The 20,961-nt window shown below is 33.6% G+C and overlaps 1 protein-coding gene across 2 annotated transcripts; it reads right to left on the reverse strand.

Moving 5' to 3' along the window:
* Positions 1–412: 412 nt before the first annotated feature.
* On the reverse strand, positions 413–9,425 carry LOC110642737 (phosphatidylinositol 3,4,5-trisphosphate 3-phosphatase and protein-tyrosine-phosphatase PTEN2A). 2 transcript variants are annotated; one of them, XM_021794873.2, is made up of 13 exons: positions 9,280–9,425; positions 7,731–8,184; positions 5,957–6,058; positions 5,810–5,866; positions 4,982–5,047; positions 3,468–3,644; positions 3,261–3,347; positions 3,115–3,179; positions 2,952–3,028; positions 1,797–1,843; positions 1,527–1,657; positions 1,351–1,420; positions 413–1,227 (listed from the first exon to the last, which is right to left on the reverse strand). In XM_021794873.2, the coding sequence occupies exons 2-13, from the start codon at positions 8,154–8,156 to the stop codon at positions 691–693; spliced, it is 1,842 nt and encodes a 613-aa protein (XP_021650565.2). In that variant the 5' UTR covers positions 8,157–8,184; positions 9,280–9,425; the 3' UTR covers positions 413–690. The 2 variants fall into 2 exon arrangements, with proteins under 2 accessions (XP_021650565.2, XP_021650564.2); XM_021794872.2 differs by having other exon boundaries at positions 7,731–8,164; positions 9,280–9,412.
* Between the last annotated feature and the right edge of the window lie 11,536 nt (positions 9,426–20,961).

Here is a 20,961-nt window from a genome sequence, read left to right on the forward strand (position 1 = left end):
CTTTTGTTTACGAAATAAAACTTTGAATGCCAATTATTACATTCTCGGATAGTTAGAACAAAAGAACAAGTTTTATCTAGCTTGTAAATTTTATTAATCGCTGTTTTTTTATTTAATTATTATTATTATTATTTTGAGTAGAACAAGTGAAGGACTCATACCTGAAACTTGAAACTGTTAAGAGAGTAATATACCTTTAATTAGTAGATCAGGCCAAATAATATGCCTTCAATTAATAGACCAGGCCTAGTTATTCTATAAGTTACCCTGCTATTTTTCTTATCATTAACCCCGAATACAAGATTTCAAGGAAATGTTGTGAAAAAGGTAAATAATCTATTCACTAACAGCTTTAATGCAGAAAACAGAACCTAAGGTGGTTTTAACTTCAACATATAGGTCTGAAAAAACATGCAGAAACAGAATTGTACAATATTAGTCCAATAATGTACATCTTATCAATGTAAGTAACAAAACAAATCGTACCACAATTTAATGCAACAATGATTCGTTCATTCAGCCTACTATGGCATAGACATCTGATAAGCCAGAAACATACATTTACAACGTAAAAAGTAGAAGAAAAAATAAAAAAATAAAAAGGATTGAACCAACACCAATGGTGCATCTATAACTTGCAAGCCAATTTATGTACAGATCCTTCGATGAAAGCATCGGCATTCTCTTTCATCACTCACTTTCATAGTCATCTTCATCTCCAAAAGAGAAAACAGAAGCATCAGCAGCCATTGCTTTGAACTCACTCTCTGAGTTGTTAGCCCCAAGGCTTGAAACAGCTCCACCAACAGCATCGCTTTTTGGCTGACTAGCAGCATGCACCTGTTGTGAGCCTGTGTTTCCAAGAGAAAATTGTTCGGTAGCATGTGTTAAACTTGCAACTTGATCTGTTTTAGTATTAGTTTCAGAACTAGAAGTGGTTGTGGTGGCAGTTCCTCCTCCTGCAGAAGCAGCTTGAGCTTTCCTTAGTTTTGAAGAAACAGATTCCTCTGCCTCACTGTCTGAAAATACATCATCTTTATCATTTCCCTGGTCTTTATTTTGCTTTGGAGCAGCTGCAGCTGCATTCGCATCAACTGGAGCTGGAGCAGCACTTGAACCTTCATTTGACTTCTCAGCAGCAGTTTCACTGTTTGGCCCTGTTGGAGCAGCGCCATTATAATCTACTAGCACAACCTCAACCTGGAATCCTGGGGAAGGCAGTTTCCGCTGCACAAAATCCATCGAGATTGTAATGGAAAGTTGTTAACATAATGAAGGGAAGCATTTGAGACAGTAATATTGACAAAGGGAAAAACCTATGCAGAGAGATAAATGCGCAATATTTATTACCTTGTCAAACCCATCAATATCATTGGTATTTAAAACCTTTCTGTTTTCCATCATTGTTGTGTTTAACCAACTGAAATTACGAAAAAAAAAAAAAATGCAATCAGTAATGCAACTTGTTTTAATTGTTGAAATATAATAGGATATCTGTTTATGGGGAATCAGACTAGAATACTAACAAGTAAAAATCTCCTTGGCGGTCATGAAAATGGACTTTAAAGTCTCCAGCCACCTCTGCCAGACCAGGTTCCCCTGGCAAAGCAAAGACCATAACCCCTTTCTTTGGTGCACTAAACCAATAGTCTTCTGGCTGCAGAAAGAAATATATATAGGTGAAAACACATCCAAAGAAAAGCATAAAATTTAATTCAGAGTCAAAACCAAAAGTCCAAATAAGCTTTAATGGAGTCTTGGCATGACAAATCTACCAAATACTCAAGAAGACCTACCGACAAATCCACGGTTCTGGGATGCTTTTTTGTGGAGAAAAGAACACCTGTTGATAAGGAATTTGTCAAAGGACACCCAAGCTTTTATTGATAAATATAACAAATTTCATGTGCATTCACGCCAGAGTACTGCAAAGATGATTTAACTTGCGCTTTTGTTCTACATTTTTCACTCATTATTCTCTTGGTATACCTTTCATATTTGTGCACGAGTAATTCCATGGCTGAAGCCGCCTCAATATTTGGGGTGCTTCAATGCACTAGTAGTCATTACCTAAAGAGGGCCTACACTCAAGTCTATGAAAGCAGTTTTCTATATAATGTTTGAGAGATTAATCACTGCAATCTCTTTTGGACCTCAGTGTCTCACATATTGTTAAAAAATCCTTATATAATAATTCACTCACCACTGACCAAATAAATAAACTGCTTTTTGTCACAGTTGCATGGCTACTCATGAGGCAGACATATTTTGCATAGAAGTCCATACCCCATAAAATTTTCAATATGCTCCAACAGACAGCAACTTAAAGGTTTGCATCAACAATTAAAATGATAAGTACATAAACACAGATAATTCCATCACATAAATCAGATCAAGCCAAAACAAATAATAAAAAAAAAAAAAAAAAAAAAGAGTAACTTCCATTATGTGTGGGAGTTTTTATCACAAAATCCATGTGATGGGATATGAAAAAAAAAATGAGAGGTCAAATAATTTCCCACATTTGGAAGTTTCAAGGACTAGGAAAAAATTATAAGTACTAAGGATAGAATAGTCATATTTAAAAATTAGGTTATAATGTTGAGGGAGATGTAACTCTTATTCCCTCAATTTTGATGGGAAAACAAAATGAAGTTCGAAGAGATAACTAATCCGCCGTTATCCTTTCTTTTCCAACCTAATTAAAAACCCAAACAAGGAATAGCTCTTACCCCTCAAACTTTTCCTTTCCTATCCCCCCATCCAAATGAAGTGTTCAGGAATCATTTCAATCTGCTCGTGATAGGTTTAGGAATAAGTGAGCACTCATGATAGGTTTAGGAGAATGAGACACATCATGAGGCCTACTGGCCACTATTAAAAAATCAAGTGTAAAAAAAAATCTAAAATAAGAAAATAAAACAAAACATAGCAAGAATACCACAACACACCATTATGATCAGAGACAGTAATAGAGGGCCTGATCCAATAAGGACATCGATGAAGCCGAAATCCCCTAAGAATGCACCTGCATAAGATGTTATGTCATTTATTGGAGAGAGAGAGAGAGAGAAGAAAAAAGAACTTACGTTAAACAAAAAGCCAGAAGTATACCTACGCCCTCGTTGGTTTTCACCATTGAAGTATGTTAAGATGCGTTCGAAGTATTTTACATATCTCTAAAGAAAAGGGGGAAAAATCATATAAAATGAAGTAGGCCAAATTTTCACTTTCAATAAATATGGTAATAATTCACTCACAATTTGACTAGGCAGAACAAGCCCTTTTCCGTCAAAACACCTCTTCTGGTTGTAATAGTCAATGGACTCTTCAGCAGTAGGAAAGAACTAGAGAAAGATGACAAATTACTCTACTATTAAAAACTCAGCAGTACAAGCAAAGTGTCACTAGATATTCAACCAAAATCATCTTCATTCAAGAGTATAAAGTGACAAAAAAAGGAGCACCTTTAAGTATAGAAGAAGGCTAGAAATCATCAGCCCTGTCCTTGCCATTCCAGCCTTACAGTGCACCACAACGACATTCTCAATATCCTCCTTCAACCACGAGTATGCACTTTGGCAGAATGATATTATCAGTTGAATTGGAGGGCAATTGTGGTCATCAAACGGAAAACTAGCCACCTGATTAAAGAGTTTGATGCAACAATTTTAAAAGTTACAATGTGTTTATCTGGGCATTCAGATCAACGGAGGAACCATCTGAGTGAGATTAAACTTATAGAATATCTCAATATTGAACACAAATAAAAATGATGTCATACACATAACATAGTGAATAACATCAATGTCAAGCGCAAATGATGATGATTTCATCTCATGTAAACATAAAATGAAGGAAAACACATAAACTGCTCCACAAGTTGCTTGAAAAGTTAGAAGGATGTTAATGTTAAAAACAGTCTCACAGAGCTATTTAAAACCTTATGAACCTTAAAACAATCACTCTAGAAAAGCTGCTATCAAACTTAGAGCTGTGTTTAAGTTATCAAGAATGTGTAAAAGCAACAGTATCATTAGTAGCTTTTCTGTTAACATAGCATTTACTTTCTATTTCTTGCATTGAGAAGATCTAAAAATTAAATATCAGATCTAACTCAAACACCTTAATTCTTCGCATCAAAACTATCAACATTAAACCAAGGCCAAGCAAATAAAATCTGCAACAATTATTACCACATATTAATGCATTTAGTATCCAGTTAGTATCCAGTATGAGCAAAAGCTCATTCGCATGTGCTTTCTAGTCCCTGACACAAAAAAAATATCCGATTCTTCTCAAAGAAGCTCCAACATCTAACCCAACTGCCATGATTTTTTAATGAAATATTTTATAGCAAAAGACTTCCCAAGTCTTGGTAATGAATGTAACACTGCAATTTTATTAACATTGAGTATATAGTAAGGGAACTGTGTAAGCATTCCTTCACAAATTTCAAACCTTCCATTGAAGGGTATCGTGAATTAATGTTGATGAAGCTTCAGATAATCACAGGTAATTAACATTATAGCCAGCCCATGCAAGATCCTAGTGACGCTGCTGGTCTAATTTCATTTCTTTTCCCCAAACCAGATTAACTGTCATGCTTTCAACGCTTATCAAATGCATTCAATCTTGAATGCTATGGAAATACAATAATTTTATAAATAAATAAATCTAGGCCTTATTGGTTTTTTTCTTAGCAGTATCCTCAACAAGAACGATTCCTCATGCAGTAGCTGGGTGGGACACTGGATTCAGATCGACTTTTTTTGTCAAATCTTTAATTAGGATTGCCAATCAAACAAATCTAAAATATATATATATATATATATATATATATAAAACAAAAATCTGATTCAAACTTAATGAAAGACAACCATGATAATCCAGTCCAATGAAGTTCAGACGCTCTCCCGCATAATGTCAAGATTATAAGTTGTACTCATCCCAATATAGGTAAGTAAGAAATATAACACACCTTTCCTTCAAGTAATGATGCATCATACAGCCTCTCAGAACAAAGATTGTATACTTTGTACTTGCCCTGCTCATAGAAAAATATATCAAACATACATAAATATATGCAATAATCCACCAAATATAAATAAAAAATAAAAAAGTTATAATTGCTTCAGGAACAAAGAAGCACACTTTATTACCAAAGGAGAAAGGACCACCCTGAAGTACCAAAAGTAAGTCTTCAAATGCAAAGAATCAACACTTGAGAACTTAGATTTAATCTAAATTAAATTAGAAAAAAGGTTCATAATGGCAACATTTGGTACAAACACACTAGGACATAAAATTATACAGTTGATGGAGACATTTTAGAAAGTGGACTCGGGCAGACAAATGGCAAACACAACATTAAGTTGACCAGAACTCATTCTCTTTCAATAGATATGGTCAATTGAAACTCATAAGGCATATAGCATACTTGAAGCGCCAATAAGACACACTCACATATATAGCTATTGTATGCAAATTTTTTACATATGAGAATATAAGTGATTAGTATAATCCATCATTGTCTTCCACAGTTAAGCAGAAAAGGGAACATATTGCAGCCGCTAAGGACAAAGAAAATGAGAACCACTCATTTCCAATAAGCAAATTTCCATAAAATAAAACTAAAGTACTAAACGTTCTTTGGTAAAAAAAGCTATCAAATAAAGTTTAAAATATCATTTTACAATAATTCAAGGAATCAAATATTCCAAAGTCTATCATAAGCAATCATTTGAGGTCAAACAAAGAGAACAGAGGTCATAAGAAAGTGAAAAAAAGAGTAGGCATAAGCATGAACCTTGTGATGAGTTTCAAAAAACTTAATCACTTCTTCCATGTGGTTTCGATAGAATCCCTGCACCACATAGCTTGATAGTTGAACAACTGGCACTACAATTGATTAGGCAAATAAAAAGAAATTCATAAGGCAGATTAACTTGCTGACCTCAAAATATCCAAAAAACCCAGAGCTCATATCACCAGCAGGGAACCCCATGGCAATTATATTCTCTGTGATATAAGTCATATCCAAATCAAAACCTCCTTCCTGATGAGAACAAATGGGCATCTATTAGGGAAAACACATAAATGTACATAATTTGAAAAGAGATTGTCATAAATGAAGAAAACAATTATCAAAAGATATATGTAAATATAATTTACTGTTGTGATCACTTAGTCAAGGCATTATCAGAGTAAGAAATTAGGTTCAATTTAAGAAATGCAGTCCAATCTCTACACACACAAATATTCATTTCTTAGGATGCAAATCTATGCAGTCGCACACCTACTTTAAAGGATATGATTATAAAAATAGCTATGGCGATGGGAAAAAAATTACACAAAATATAGATAATTCACTCTATGGAGACAGATATAAACTTCACCACCAAGACATCAACTACAACAAAAGATTATAAAGTCTCTACCTAAAATCCAAATACACCGAAAATTCCAAGAACATCCATCTCATAAATCATTAAATATTTGTAGATCCCATGCCAGACCAAGGGTGATAACTCATCAATATGAGACATCTTCACAATGTGATAACCATTATGCTAAACTATGACCTATGATTATGAAGAATACTAATCAGACAGTCTACAAAGATTGTTCATAAATAATATGTCAGCATGTCCCTTCTTTTCTTCTCTAGGATGAAGACAATTCTTTTCAATGGAAATGAAAGGATAAAAAGAGGTTCAAGAGTAATATATCCTCCTCCAAAGAATGAAAACAAAGAAAAAAAAAAGGAATAAAATATAGCATTCCATTCCTACAGGAGATCAATAATAACATGTCAGTATAATTAATTAATCAGGGAAAATAACATAATTTTGAAGTTCAAACTCTATCTTTCCTCCACAAGACAGCATGTAGCATATGTCTTGCATTTTTCCCAACTAGGATAATAGTGGGTGTTTTCACACACCTCACATGTGCTCTTTTCAGGAAGCATCTGACTGCCTTTGGTGACTGCTACGACCTAACAATTAGCTCTAAGCACCTGATAACAACACTAAGTTCTACCACGGGTGAGTTGACGAATTACCTGTTAATTGTGAGCGGATGAGAACTCTTTTGTGTTTGCAAATATAGTTCTTTTGAGATTGCCCATGCATAAAATTTTGAAATAAGAGTTTTAAGGATCTCTTTGTAAACCTGGGAAAGAGGCATTGAATGCCATTCATTACGCTATTTTGTAGACAATCTGGAGAGAGCAAAAGTTGAGACTTGAGAGCCTTTGAGAGTACAGAATCCACTCTAAAGGATTACAAAGTGTTAGCTCCATACACTTCAATGTTGATTGACAAGAAAGTTTAGATCCAAAACAATGGATACTCTCTTTTTTTTCAAATCTTTCTTAATGAAACAATGAAAAAAAGAAAAGGATTTTCAAAGTTAACCCCTAGAATGATGCCCAATTCAATGCCTTGGTTAATGAATACTGTTTACTTACTAAAAAATATTAAAAAGATGCTACTTCTTCCTCAGTTCTACAAATTCATTCCTACTTCCTACCTTTTACTATTGAACAAATTTCAAAAGTGGCTGTAAACTAGAGCACAAACAACTTCTTCTTCCCATCATAAAGTTGAAGAATAAAACATTAGTAAAATGTAAAATTGAAAAAGAACCATCACAAAAAGTAAACGTGGGAGTGATCGGTCTTCTTAATTAAAATTCACAGAATTTTGAAGCAGCCATGATCCCACCTGGTATCTTCGCTTATTTTGAGAGACAGCATGTCGAGCCTTGACTTGTACAGCCTTTACTGCATTCTTGGATGTATCAACCAAGCCTTTAGTGATTGTTCCAATAAAACCAGGTTGTGAAGTTGTTGAAGTTCCCTCCGAACTATCATCAGCTGGAGGGGATTTTGGAGACAAGCGCAGTCCAAATCCACTAGTAAAACGGGCAAAACTTGATTTCCCAGAATTTCCAGTTGGTGAACCATCTTGTGAGGAAGACAATGGCTGGGGAATTTTCAAACTTTTGGCCCAAGATGCTAAGCCAGGTGCAGATAGCTTAGAAGGTGCATCACGTGGGGAATTATCTGTTCCAGGATCACTTGCAGCATGAGGTTGTACATTGGGAGCTTTAACAGATGGAGTTGATGAATCAACAGATCCAGAATCCATTCCCCTGACTTAGATATCTTGATGATTACTAAAGAACAATATTCAAGGAGAATTCAAGAAAATGGCACATAGGCAATCATTACAATGAACTAAAATACAACAGAAAGCTGAAAATTAAAGAGAATTTGAAATAATAAAAGAATGAATTATACAAACAAAGAACAATAACAAACAAATACATAAACAATTAGAGACCATATAGTTTCCAATGTCCAAAGCAAGTGTAACAATAGGCAAGACATAAATGCAAAAAGATGACCAATGAACCAAATAACATCCCAATTTTTGCAGTCATTTTTTTCCGACTGCTAGCCACAAGAACACACACACACACACACACACACACACACACACACACACTCAAAAAAAGAGGCATCTCTGGAAGATGATGCGCAAATTGCATCATCTTGCACTTTTTAATCATTTGTTCATACACAAGGACACTTCACTTAATCTTTTAATTAGTTCCTCACAGACATTAAGATCACGAAGTGGAAGAAGAAATATTCCCACCAGGAAAATTAAAATAAACAATGCTCATTCCATTAACTCAATACACAAATCCTTAAAACCGCATTTTCCAAGGATAATAATATAACTATGACTCACATCTAAATGGAATGCGATATGAATTTTATCCATACCCAATGCTGATAAGAAATATTATACACAAAAACGAAGATGCAGCATAAGAGCTATCATCCCAGAGAAAAATGTGAGAGAACACATTGTAGCATTATCATTCTTGGAAACAAAGAAAATGATAACAAGAAATGACTACCAGCGGACGAATTTTAGCTGCTTCCACTACAATTAAGATCAATAAAACTCAAATCATCCTATTGCAACACTAAATACTTCATTCATTCATTGGATATTTCTTAATCATTTGTTCATAGAATAACAAGTTAAACATAGCAGATGAGGCACTTCCGGGAAAAATTACAGGACTCAATAAACTAAAACTCAATTACAAGAAAACACATTACAATTCGAAAATTACCCCACTTCCAAATGAATCCATTAAAGAAAAATTAAGATTCAAAATTCAATATCAGCAAAGCAGGAATATAAAAGAGAGGAATTAAATCAAGCAAATTGAGATCTATGACAATGATCTTACTCTGCAGAGACTCCAAGCGGAGCATAAGCCACAAGCTTAGAGAAGCTGAATTAGGGTTCAGAGAAAGAGAGAGAAAGAAAGAGAGAGAGAGAGTATTGTAGTTATCAGTTGTGAAGGCTTTGATGTTCGTGTCATTTTTGTCAACGGATTAGTAGAGCTGTAATCGTGATGGATGATTAGTATTCATTTTAAAAATTGTCATCCAACGGTAGGGAAGAATTGGGAATTTTATTATCACTAAATTAAAATTATTATTATAATAATTATCTTTTTAAGGCTTTGTATAGAGAAAAAAATATAAAAAAATTAAAAAAAACTATATATATGTATAGAAGAAGGATAATTAAATTCTGAATTTCTCTAAGAAATTAGAGGTATATTAATAATTGTGAATTTAAAAATTAATAATTTAAAAAGTAATTTATGAAAAAGCATTAACTCACAAATTCATGTGTATTGGGCATTTTCTTTCAACTCGATTCTTTTTATTCAATCAGTGCAAGTAACTCTATAAAATTTAATTTAATGCTTAAATTTTTGATAAATTAACAATAAGAGTTCAATTTTAGTGTTTTTATTTCTCAATAAGTACATCATCTCTTTTTTATTTGATTTATTTAATATGATATTTCATTGAATTTGATGAATTTTTTTAACAATCTAAGTTAATGAATTTATATAAAATTCTAGTCTTTAAACAATGATTCTACTGATACCAAAATTGATAGAGCAATAAATGATTATAAAGAAGATCCCACGATAATTAGAGCAATTTTCCTTAAACAAAGGATTCGGTGTAAAAAAATTTGTAATTGATAAATTTTAAGTATTTTTTGGATATATAATGTCTATTCAATCCTCCATAAAATTTTCATATTTAAATTTGTAAAATTCAAAAGTTTTCTCTCTTTTTACTATTAGGATTCTAATTAAATATCACCAATATTTTAACGTATCATTTTTCACCAATTATTCAACCAATCAAAGAATATTTCATCATCCCTTTAATCTATCAATATTTACTATTACTCTAACTAATAATGACATATCTCAACGTCTAACTCCGTTTTTCAAGCAGGAGACTTCACAACTTATCTCAAGCATTTTTTCTTGTGTATCAATTTCCCCCCCTTTTTTTTTCTTTCAATCAAATTTAGATTTTCTATCTCATATGTCCTGCAAGCTCTATAACAAAGGAAAGCAATCCGATTTTCACAAGAGAGAAGTAAAAAAGGAAAATGTTATATTATCTCCAAAATCGAATCAAATAAACCAAAAACTTCAAAAATAAAAATTGAACCGAACCGAATTTCTACAAAAACCAAACTGAATTTCTAAATTAAATCGGTTTAGTTAATTATTTCGGTTTGAATCGAATAATACTCACCCTTGTTTTCATTGATTAAATGACATGATGTAATTTACCATAGTTAATTGATTTATAATCTGCTTGATTAATTGATAAAATACTCCTTAGTATTTAATTATGATATAATTGATTATAGTTACTTGATTTATGATCTAATTGATTATGATTTACTTAATTAATTGATAAAATACCTTATAATACTTTATTATAATATAATTGATCATAGTTACTTGATTTAAGATCTAATTGATTAATAACTACTTGATTAACTGATCTAATTGTTAATAATTACTTAATTAAGTGATCTAATTTATCGTAGTTACTTGATTTATGAAATAATTGATTAGGTGATCTAATTTTTAGAAGAGAAAAGAAAAAAGAAAAAAATATTATGTTATCTCAAAAACCGAACTAAATTAATCAAAAAATTCAAAAATAAAAACTAAAACGAACTGAATTTCTATAAAAAAAAACTGAATTGAATTTATGAATTAATTCAGTTCGGTTAGTTTTTTCGGTCTAAACGGAATAATGTTCACCCTTATTTAATTGATTAATTAATTATGATGTAATTAATTATAGTTATTTGATTTATGATCTAATCGATTATGATTGATTTGATTAATTAATAAAATACATAATATTACTTGATTATGATATAATTGATCATAATTACTTGATTTATTCTACTTGATTAATTGATAAAATAGTCCTTAGTATTTGATTATGATGTCATTTATCATAGTTACTTGCTTTATGATCTAATTGATTATGATTTACTTAATTAATTCATAAAATACTCGATAATACTTAATTATAATCTAATTGATTATAGTTACTTGATTTAAGATCTAATTGATTAATAGTTACTTGATTAATTGATCTAATTTATCTTAGTTACTTGATTTATAATATAATTGATTAGGTGATCTGATTTCTAGAAGGGGGAAGAAAAAAGGAAAATATTATATTATTTCCAAAACCAAAATAAATAAACTGAAAAATTCAAAAAATAAAAACTAAACCAAATCAAAATTTTGAATTAATTCGATTCTATTAGTTATTTCGGTCTGAATTGAATAATGTTCACCCATATCCAATTGATTAATTGATTATAATGTAATTGATCATAGTTACTTGATTTATGATCTACTTTATTAATTAATAAAATACTTGATAGTACTTGATTATGATCTAGTTGATCATAATTACGTGATTTAAGATCTAATTGATTAATGGTTTGATCTAATTGTTAACAATTATTTGAGTAATTGATATAATTGATTCTGATATATTGGTCATAGTTACTTGATTTATGATTTAATTGATTATGATCTACTTGATCAATTAATAAAATATCCGGTAGTACTTAATTATGATGTAATTGATCACAGTTACTGATATAGCTCCCATATATATATATTTGACTTAGTAACTTGGGTTTTCAGATAGCTCATGAGCTTAATCATATTTAATGGTTCAGTCATGAGATTTATTTAGTTAGTTCAACCACTGTAAGACCCACTCAATAAAAGGAAATAATCTTGATTATAGATAAACAATCTTGGTAGGATTACTAAATATAGCAATGCCTATAATTATACATTATAAATAAAAATATAATCCTATAATTATGCTAGCGAATAACATTTACATAGTTGACTTACCATAACCAGCCATTATTTATATCATATATAAAGAAATCAGATCATCTATGGAGGTATGTTTTTTCTCCCTAATCATTCTAATGCATTATTCTCTCATATTACCTCTAACTTGAGCATTGGAGAGCCCTTACTGGGTCCATACCCAGTGGACCTTTGACTCATTTATTTTCTATTTTGCAAGTCCATACCTGCAACGAATTTCCATGGACCGTAACAGTGGCGTTGCCTATGAAAAATGATACAAGAGGCCATCTCTCCATCTTCGTTTAGTTTGTTAGATATACATCTCAGGCCATCTTCAGTCTAAACTCAAAATAGGGGAGGGATATAGTGTTTAAGAGAGAATAAGGCTCTAACAAAGGGGATGGCTAGTGGCTTGCTACAGCCCAACATGAGAAAATTTGGTGATCTTGATCTAACAAATTCAAAGAAAGATTTTAAGGTAATTGGCTCAAAATTTTTAATTTGTGTATAGTATGCCTTGCCCCAATCTCCTTCTTTCTTCTATCTAACAAGACTCGATCTTGGAAATGAGCTTGTTTAGCTCATGGTTTCGGCAAGAGGTGACCATAGCTAGTCGTATTCGTAGTGCAAAGCAACTATTTTGCATGAAATTTTGTTTGCCCCTAGGAAAGAAGAAAACCCTTTTATTCTAGGCCTTGGTTTTCAAATTTAATCACAAAATTGCCACCATTTTGTTGAATAAAATTTTACAACATGTCATTACTATTTGTATAGAATTTTGCTTATTCTCACAATACATGCCACCACTGATTATTAATAGGAATAGCCTAGTTTTGCTCATATTATAGCTTTGCCTTCCATTATGTATCAACATTGGCTTTTTATTAGTTTGTTGAGATTCACACAGTGAGCGAACACCTATATGTGTTGCATGTAATTTCATTCATTTTTTAATTTTACTAAGATTTGGTGGGTCATAAGTCTCTATTAAGTGGTTCAAGTGTGCTGGAAGACTAGTTATTCACATTGACTCAATGGTTAATAAATTTAATGATTAGTTCTGTAATGTCCTGAATTTTTGAATAATTATTTTATGTGGGAACTAACTAGTTTGGCAGACCCAAGAGGGGCATTGTGTAGTTATTGTGTTGTGGGCCTGAGGCCTTTTGGATTGAGAAGTGTTAGTTGAGTTATTTTGTAGGTTGGGTAGGTCCAAGGTATAAAGAAAACTCTGTCAAATTTCCAACATAAACCTAAGGTGTCTTAGGCTCTTTAGTTTTAGTTTTGAGTTAATATTGATAAATTTCTTAAATATGATTATTTAGATGATCCGAGTTAACCTTCCTCATCTTCTCAGTCGCCCTAGTGACATTTGGATAATCTATGAGTAGATATTGATTTTATTTATAATTTTAATATTATTAATATATATTCAAGGCATGCTCATGCATTCACTTATATATATATATACATCTATATGTAGTTAAATGTTAGGCATGCCCTTATGTTGCATATTTTATTGATGAAATTGTTGTGGATGTCGCCTTAAGGTAATTTGGAGCACTGTGTGTGTGTTGGCATGCATGTGGTGTGGATATGGATATGGGTAGGATGGGTAATCACAGCTGGAGCTTGACTCGCTAGGACTCGATCCTTATATGTGGATAAGTCAAGGTGAGTACGGCTTTAAGTTAATCTCACTGACCCCACACTTAGATTATTAAGAGAAAACCCGGCTTGAGTTGACCTCACTGGCAGGTATTAGAATTAAGAGAGCTATATAGGGGATCAACTCCCATAGGTATATATTTTGATGTGACACACGAGTGTGTGAGTGCTTCAAATTATCTTTTGTGCGAATATAGTTTGAATTATTTAAAATTATATGTGTATGTTGCATTTCATATATAGGAATGTATTAAGTTTAGATAGTTATAGAAATTGTATTTAAAATCAATATCTTACTCTATGAGTCGAACGCTCACCCCTGTTCAACTATTTTTCCTCAGGTGACATATGGACTTATTGAAAATAACCTACTTTCTTTTCTCACAGGTTAAACCAAAGAAGTTCAGTTTACTTTTATTATCTTTTGTTAAATTCTAGCACTCCATATGTACCAGTAGTGTATTATCCTTATGTGCGATTGTATTAACTAAACTTTTGGAGTTGTAACCTTATTTATGTGGAATGTTTGGATGCGTGAGATATTCATTCCTTTGGATGAGGAAGCTGAGCTCCCATTTGATTATTTATCTGCTTAAAAGGATTGTGAGGTCGAGCTGAGCTCTCCATATTATTGTTTTATTGGTTTACAGGTTGGGTGAGTTGGATTGTCCAATTTATGATCGAACTCTGTCTATTTGCTTTCTTGAAATTAGACTATATTTATAGGATTTATGGTTATGCTAGAAATAGTTAAGCCTATTATAGGCTTTGGGGCCCTTATGTTGACCTAAGTCCTAATGCCAGTTCGACCTAAAAAATGGGTCATGACAAAGTTGGTATCAGAGTTTAGGCTTTAGATTCATAGGAAAGTGTGTACCTGGGGTTATCACATGCAAAGTATAGGTTCCTGTTTCATTTTTTTCTATAACTCTTCGTTTTTAGATTCTACGTTATTCTTTAGATAGTGTAAGAGTGCTTCAGTTTAGTATCTCAGTCTTTATGGAGTACATAATGATGTGAACTTTAACTAGCAGACATGTTGATATCTGCCAAGAGGATACGTACTCTAAGAAATGTCATGTTTCTATCAAAATAGGGCTAATTAGCATGCTTATCCACTGTAAGGCATGAGTACATAATTGTGACTTATGGCAATATAGCTACCCTAGATGGAGGTAAGGGTACCACTGCTAGCAGTTATCAGTAGATAGCCCAGTGAGGGCAAGTTTATGGTATCAGTGGGTTAAAGAGAGATAAAAGGTTGGAAAACCTAATCTGTTGGGATACACCATAGTGACCTATGTAATGTTCTCATTATTTATACAAGAAGCTGTAGATTATAGTACCGACATGAGATTATTATATAGAACTACGTGCATCCCTAATGTGTTCTACGTGGATGTTTGCAGCTAGCTTTTGTTTTAGTATGGATATACCAAAATAGAGTTTTGTTTTTGCAAAGGAGTTTGAGACTCCTAGTTAGGGGTTTAAAACTCTTGAGCTAGAATATCGAAGGTCCCAGTTAGGCGATAACTAGAGTCAGTGACTTGGTTACCCTAGCATGAGCTAAAGTTACATCAGGAGTAACCATAAGATTAGAAGTTTCAGTATAGTTGCAAGTAAAGGTAGCACTTGCAGAGTGAGACCATTTAGTCTCCAATATGGGGTCATGGAAAGTTTTGGCATTACAATGAACATTTTGCCTAAAGTTTAGTGAAAATAGTATCTTCTTTATGTGGCAGCAAGGCACAAAGTATGACTTTGCTCCCTTAAAAAGGAAACCAAATGCTATGAATGGTGTTCATAGCCTATGAAATGGCACTTTAAGGAGTGTACAGTATGATAAGAGAGCAAATAGCCTGACATGATTATGGCAAGGTGACAGATGCAGTATCTCCTTTGCAGTTAATAGTGATTTAGGATATGGTCTTATCCTTTCAGGAGGGACAGAAGGTTACTACTGGTGATGGTGACCTACGAAATAGCATTCCAAATGGGACTATAGAGTGAGGTAGAGAGTTGTTAGCTCCGGCATCCTAGAGAGGGTACAAGTTCCATTGTATGAATCATAAGTGATCAGATCATGATGGATGTAAAGCCTTTGAATTGAATGATGGGTTTGGATACCCAATATCTTAAGTTTTGGCTAATTGAGTGGATATGGGAAAATAAAATCCTTACAAATCCCCTCTTTAATTTAGTAGGGGGTAGTATATAGTCTAAAGGATAGGGACAGAGATCACACAGTAAATGCATGACTGTAATTCTCTAAGTTCCTTTTCAACTTCTTATTACTCAAGAAAAGAGTATACTCTAAACAAAATAATGTTAAGGGCAGTAAGTCAGTAAAGGAAAATTACAAAATGCCAGTAAATATAGGAAGTGTATAAATGAAAATTTTGACAGTTGGTTATAGATGCAGCATAACCCCAATGCCAGTGGAAGTACGAACTAGAGTGGTCAAAGGACCAATTCTGAGTAACATCAAGGTATAGATGACTTGGTATAGACAGTGAAAAGGTACAAGTTTCTGACATGACAGTTAGGTCAAGAAAGAGAATAGAGCTACAGAATAAAATAACCAAAGTTCAAATTTGGGAAAAATAAAAGGAGTTGGCTAAAGAATAAACTGAAAGGCCTAAATTAGGATAAGATTAGGAAGAGTAAAGTCAAGATACAGAGGAAAACATTTGTCACAGTATAAAATCAAAAAATGCAAAACCTAGAGCTGGTCATAGTTGGTGCAGTGTTAGGAGCCAGAACATGAAGCTCAGAGTTGTAGGATTTGGAATAGACTTTGTCTATTTTCTATCCCTAAGGTAGAATAAGGGACAATGAGACAAGGATTTTTTTATATTGTTAATAACATGAGGAAAGTTAGGTGAGATATGCAACCAAAGTAGGTAGGAACCAGAGGGTGTGCAATGGTAACTTGAACTGTCTTATTAGACAAAGAAGTGAAGTCAGTAGATAGTTAATTGAATAAAAGTCAACCTAATGAATTCAAATATGCTTGATGAGAGAAAAGAATTAGGGATAATGGCATAGAGATTTGATGTTAGAATTCAGAATGGTGAGACCTAGAGTCTGTAATCGAGAGTTAGGTAAGTGTTTTCAATGTGACCAACTAGGTAACTTTATAAGGAAACATGAGTGACAATTTGATAATAGGTAACAGAACAATAGTAGAAGACAAGACACGTTTAAATGTTACTCATAAGTTACTAAGAAGTATAAAGATCAAAGTAATGAATGTAAGACTAAAGATAGTTCTAGAAGGATTTGATAGTGAGAGATAACTTCTAGAATACCACAGAAGACAGGGACATAGGATAATATTGTTAGTTATGAAATACAAATGGAGTGTAAACAGATATAGTAAATTTTGAGATTATATACCAGGTAGAGCGATGGTATAATAAAGAGTTGGTGCATTGAAATCTTGTAGGTAGAGCACAATAATTGCGAAGAGACGATGAAAATTGAAGAGGAGGATCAAGAGATATGGGTAAATTTGAGGCTGAAGTCTGGACAGCTGTAGGCAATAGATGTGGCTATATCAAGAAGAATGAATGCATAAAGTATCTTATTTGGGATTATGGTACAACACCCATTTCTCACTACCATGATAGTTCAGGTGGAAATTATAGGTTCAAGGATGCCTATCTAACCATAAAGAGCAATTCCCTACAAAGGATAGTAGGGAATGATAATGTTTTGATGGTCATGTTAAGAAGGAGATATAGGAAGAATCATCCATGGTGAATGGCCTGTGTTCCATAAAAAGAGTAGTAGGTTGGTGTTATAGTATGATACTATATGGTGGATGTGCTAGTGAAAACCAATTGCAAAGTTAGAATTTTAGAAGTAATGGAGTTAGTAATCAAGTTAGGATTAAGAAATAATAAAAAGGTGTATTTCCATATTCCTAGAGTGGAAGAGTTTAGCTTTGATGATAACAGAAGTATGGCTCTATACAATCTAGTGTCAGTCATAAGTGCTAGAAAGATATTAAGGCGTGGCTGTCCAGGTTATGCGACACTAGTGAGGGACACATTTATTAAAGGTACTTGTATGGAAAATGTACCCATTACTAGGAAATTTATGGATGTTTTTCCTGAGGAGCTTCCTAAGATGCCACCTGATAGGGAGATTAAATTCTGCATAGATGTTGTCCCAGGTACAAACCCCATTTCTATACCACCCTATAAGATGGTGCTAGCGAAGTTAAAAGAATTGAAAGAATAATTATAGGACCTTCTGGACTAAGGTTTTATCTGGCCAAGCACATCACCTTAGAGTGCTCCTATTTTGTTTATAAGGAAGAAGGATGGGTTATTGAGGTTGTGCATTGACTATCGACAAGCTAAACAAGGTCACAGTTAAGAATAAGTATCCTTTCTCTCAAATTGATGACTTGTTTAACCAGTTGTAAGGAGCAAGACACTTCTCTAAGATAAACTTGCGATCAGGCTATTATTAGCTGAGAATAAAGAGTAAGGATGTGCCAAAAACAACATTCAGGACTAGGTATGGTCATTATGAGTTCTTGATGATGTTGTTTGGACTCACTAATATACCAGCAGCTTTTATGGATCTAACGAATAGGGTGTTTAGACCATTTCTAGATCACTTTGTCATTGTTTTTATAAATGACATTTTAGTTTATTCCCAGACCAAGTAAGAACATGCTTGGCATTTAAGGATGGTGTTGTAGACCTTGAGGAAGCATCAGTTGTATGCTAAGTTTTTGAAGTGCGAGTTATAGTTGGAAAGTATTTCATTCTTGTGACATGTGGTATCAAGTGAAGGCATTCAAGTGGATCCTAAGAAAATTGAAGCAGTAACTAATTGGCTTAGGCCTGTTATAGTCATTGAGGTGCGAAGTTTTCTAGGCCTAACAGGTTATTACAAGCGCTTTGTATAGATCTTCTCCAGGATCGTAGCTCCTCTGACATGGTTGATTCAAAAGAATATCCTATTTTCCTAGTCAGATGAGTATGAGGAAAGCTTTCAGAAGCTTAAAAACAGTTTAATTTCAGCTCCTATATTAACTTTGCCTATGAGTGGAGAAGGGTATACCGTATACTATGATGCTTCTAGAGTTGAATTATGGTGTATTTTGATGTAGCATGGTAAAGTGGTAGCTTATGCTTCTAGATGATTAAAACAACATGAGCAGAATTACCCCACTCATGATCTGAAAATGACAACTGTTATTTTTGCACTGAAAATTTAGAGGCACTACCTGTATGGTGAAACATGTGAGATATTCACCGACCATAAAAGCTTGAAGTACATCCTCCAGTAGAGGGATTTAAATTTGGGATAGAGGAGATAAATAGAGCTTCTGAAGGACTATTATTGCACTATTCAGTACCACCCAAGTAAAGCAAATGTGGTGGCAAATGCTTTGAGTAACAAGTGGCACATATAACAACAAAGAGAAGATCATTGATACAAGAGTTGCATGAACTAATGGATTAGGGTTTGATGTTGGATATAATTGCTTCGAGTGCACTTTTGGCACATTTTAGAGTACAGCAGAATCTGTGGGACAAAATTAAAGTTTCCCAGCATAGGGACCCACAATTAATGCAGATTATGGAAAGGGTGCAATAGGGAAAAGATTGTGAATTTGGGTTTGATGGAGGTGGTACTCTTATGCAAGGCTCCAAGGTGTGTGTGCCAGATGTGGACAACCTAAGAAATGAAATTATGTGAAAGGCACACTATACACCTTACAGTGTTTACCCAAGATGTATAAAGATGTACCATGATGTGAAGAATAGGTATTAGTGGAATGGTATGAAGGGAGACATAGCAGACTTTGTGTCTAAGTGCCTAGCTTGTCAAAAAGTGAAGTTTGAGCATTAGAGGCCATCAGGGAATTTGCAAGAGATCCCCATCCTAGAGTGAAAGTGGAAAATGATTACTATAGACTTTGTGACTGGGTTGCCTCGTACTGCCCAAGGGTATGATTCTATAAGAGTGATTATGGACTATCTGACTAAGTTAGCTCACCTTTTGCCTGTATGGACCACCTATTTTGTTGCTCAATATGCAAGGTTATACATCCATGAGATAATCAGATTGCATGGGATTCCTACTTTCATACTATCTGACAGAGGGCCCCAGTTCACTTTTCGGTTCTGGAGGAAACTTCAAGAAACACTTGGCACACAACTAAATTTTAGTGTGGCTTTCCACCCATAAATAGATGGACAGTCCGAAAGGATAATTTAGACATTGGAGGATATGCTTTGCATGTGTCATGGATTTTGGAGGTCAATGGGATGATCAGCTACCATTAGTGTAGTTTGCTTATAATAACAGTTATCATTCTAGCATTAGAATAACACCCTATGAGGCATTATATGGCAGAAAGTGTAGGTCATTTCTGTGTTGGAAAGAAGTTAGAGAGGCAAGAGTACATGATTTTGATCTAGTGCAGTACACTTTAGAGATAGTTCATTTGATTAGGGAACGTTTAAAGACAACTTTCAAGAGGCAAAAAAGTTATGCATATCCAAGGAGGAAAGATGTAGAATTTGCAGTGGGTGATTATGTGTTCTTAAAGGTCTCTCCTATGAAAGGAGTTATGAGATTTGGAAAGAAAAGCAAGTAAGCACCCCATTACATAGGACCTTTTGAGATCATGGATAGAGTGGGAGCAGTTACTTATTAGTTGGAGTTGCCACCAAACCTTTCTCATATCCACCCAGTATTCTATATTTTCATGCCACTAAACCTTTCTCATATCCACCCAATATTCTATATTTTCATGCTTAGGTAATATTTTCTCTACCCTTCTCATGTGCTGCAACCAGACATAATGGAGTTAAATGAGAACTTGACTTTTGAGGAACAACCAATGGCCATAGTGGATTATCAGATGAGGCAGCTTCGATCAAAACAAATCTCAATGGTTAAAGTCCTATGGAGAAGTCAATTTATAAGGGAATGCACTTGGGAGTCAGAGTGGGATTTGTGCAACAAGTACCTATACTTGTT

The sequence above is a fragment of the Hevea brasiliensis genome, chromosome 14, assembly GCF_030052815.1.
Source record: "Hevea brasiliensis isolate MT/VB/25A 57/8 chromosome 14, ASM3005281v1, whole genome shotgun sequence".
Taxonomy (NCBI): domain Eukaryota; kingdom Viridiplantae; phylum Streptophyta; class Magnoliopsida; order Malpighiales; family Euphorbiaceae; genus Hevea; species Hevea brasiliensis.

Excerpts from the sequence above, each read along its gene's own strand:
- LOC110642737 (XM_021794872.2), bottom strand. The coding sequence starts at position 9,304 with ATGCTCCGCTTGGAGTCTCTGCAGA. Across the intron at positions 1,658-1,796 it reads CCAGAACCGTGGATTTGTCG|CCAGAAGACTATTGGTTTAG; the intron begins GTAGGTCTTCTT and ends TTCTTTCTGCAG. Across the intron at positions 1,421-1,526 it reads CGCCAAGGAGATTTTTACTT|TTGGTTAAACACAACAATGA; the intron begins GTTAGTATTCTA and ends TCGTAATTTCAG.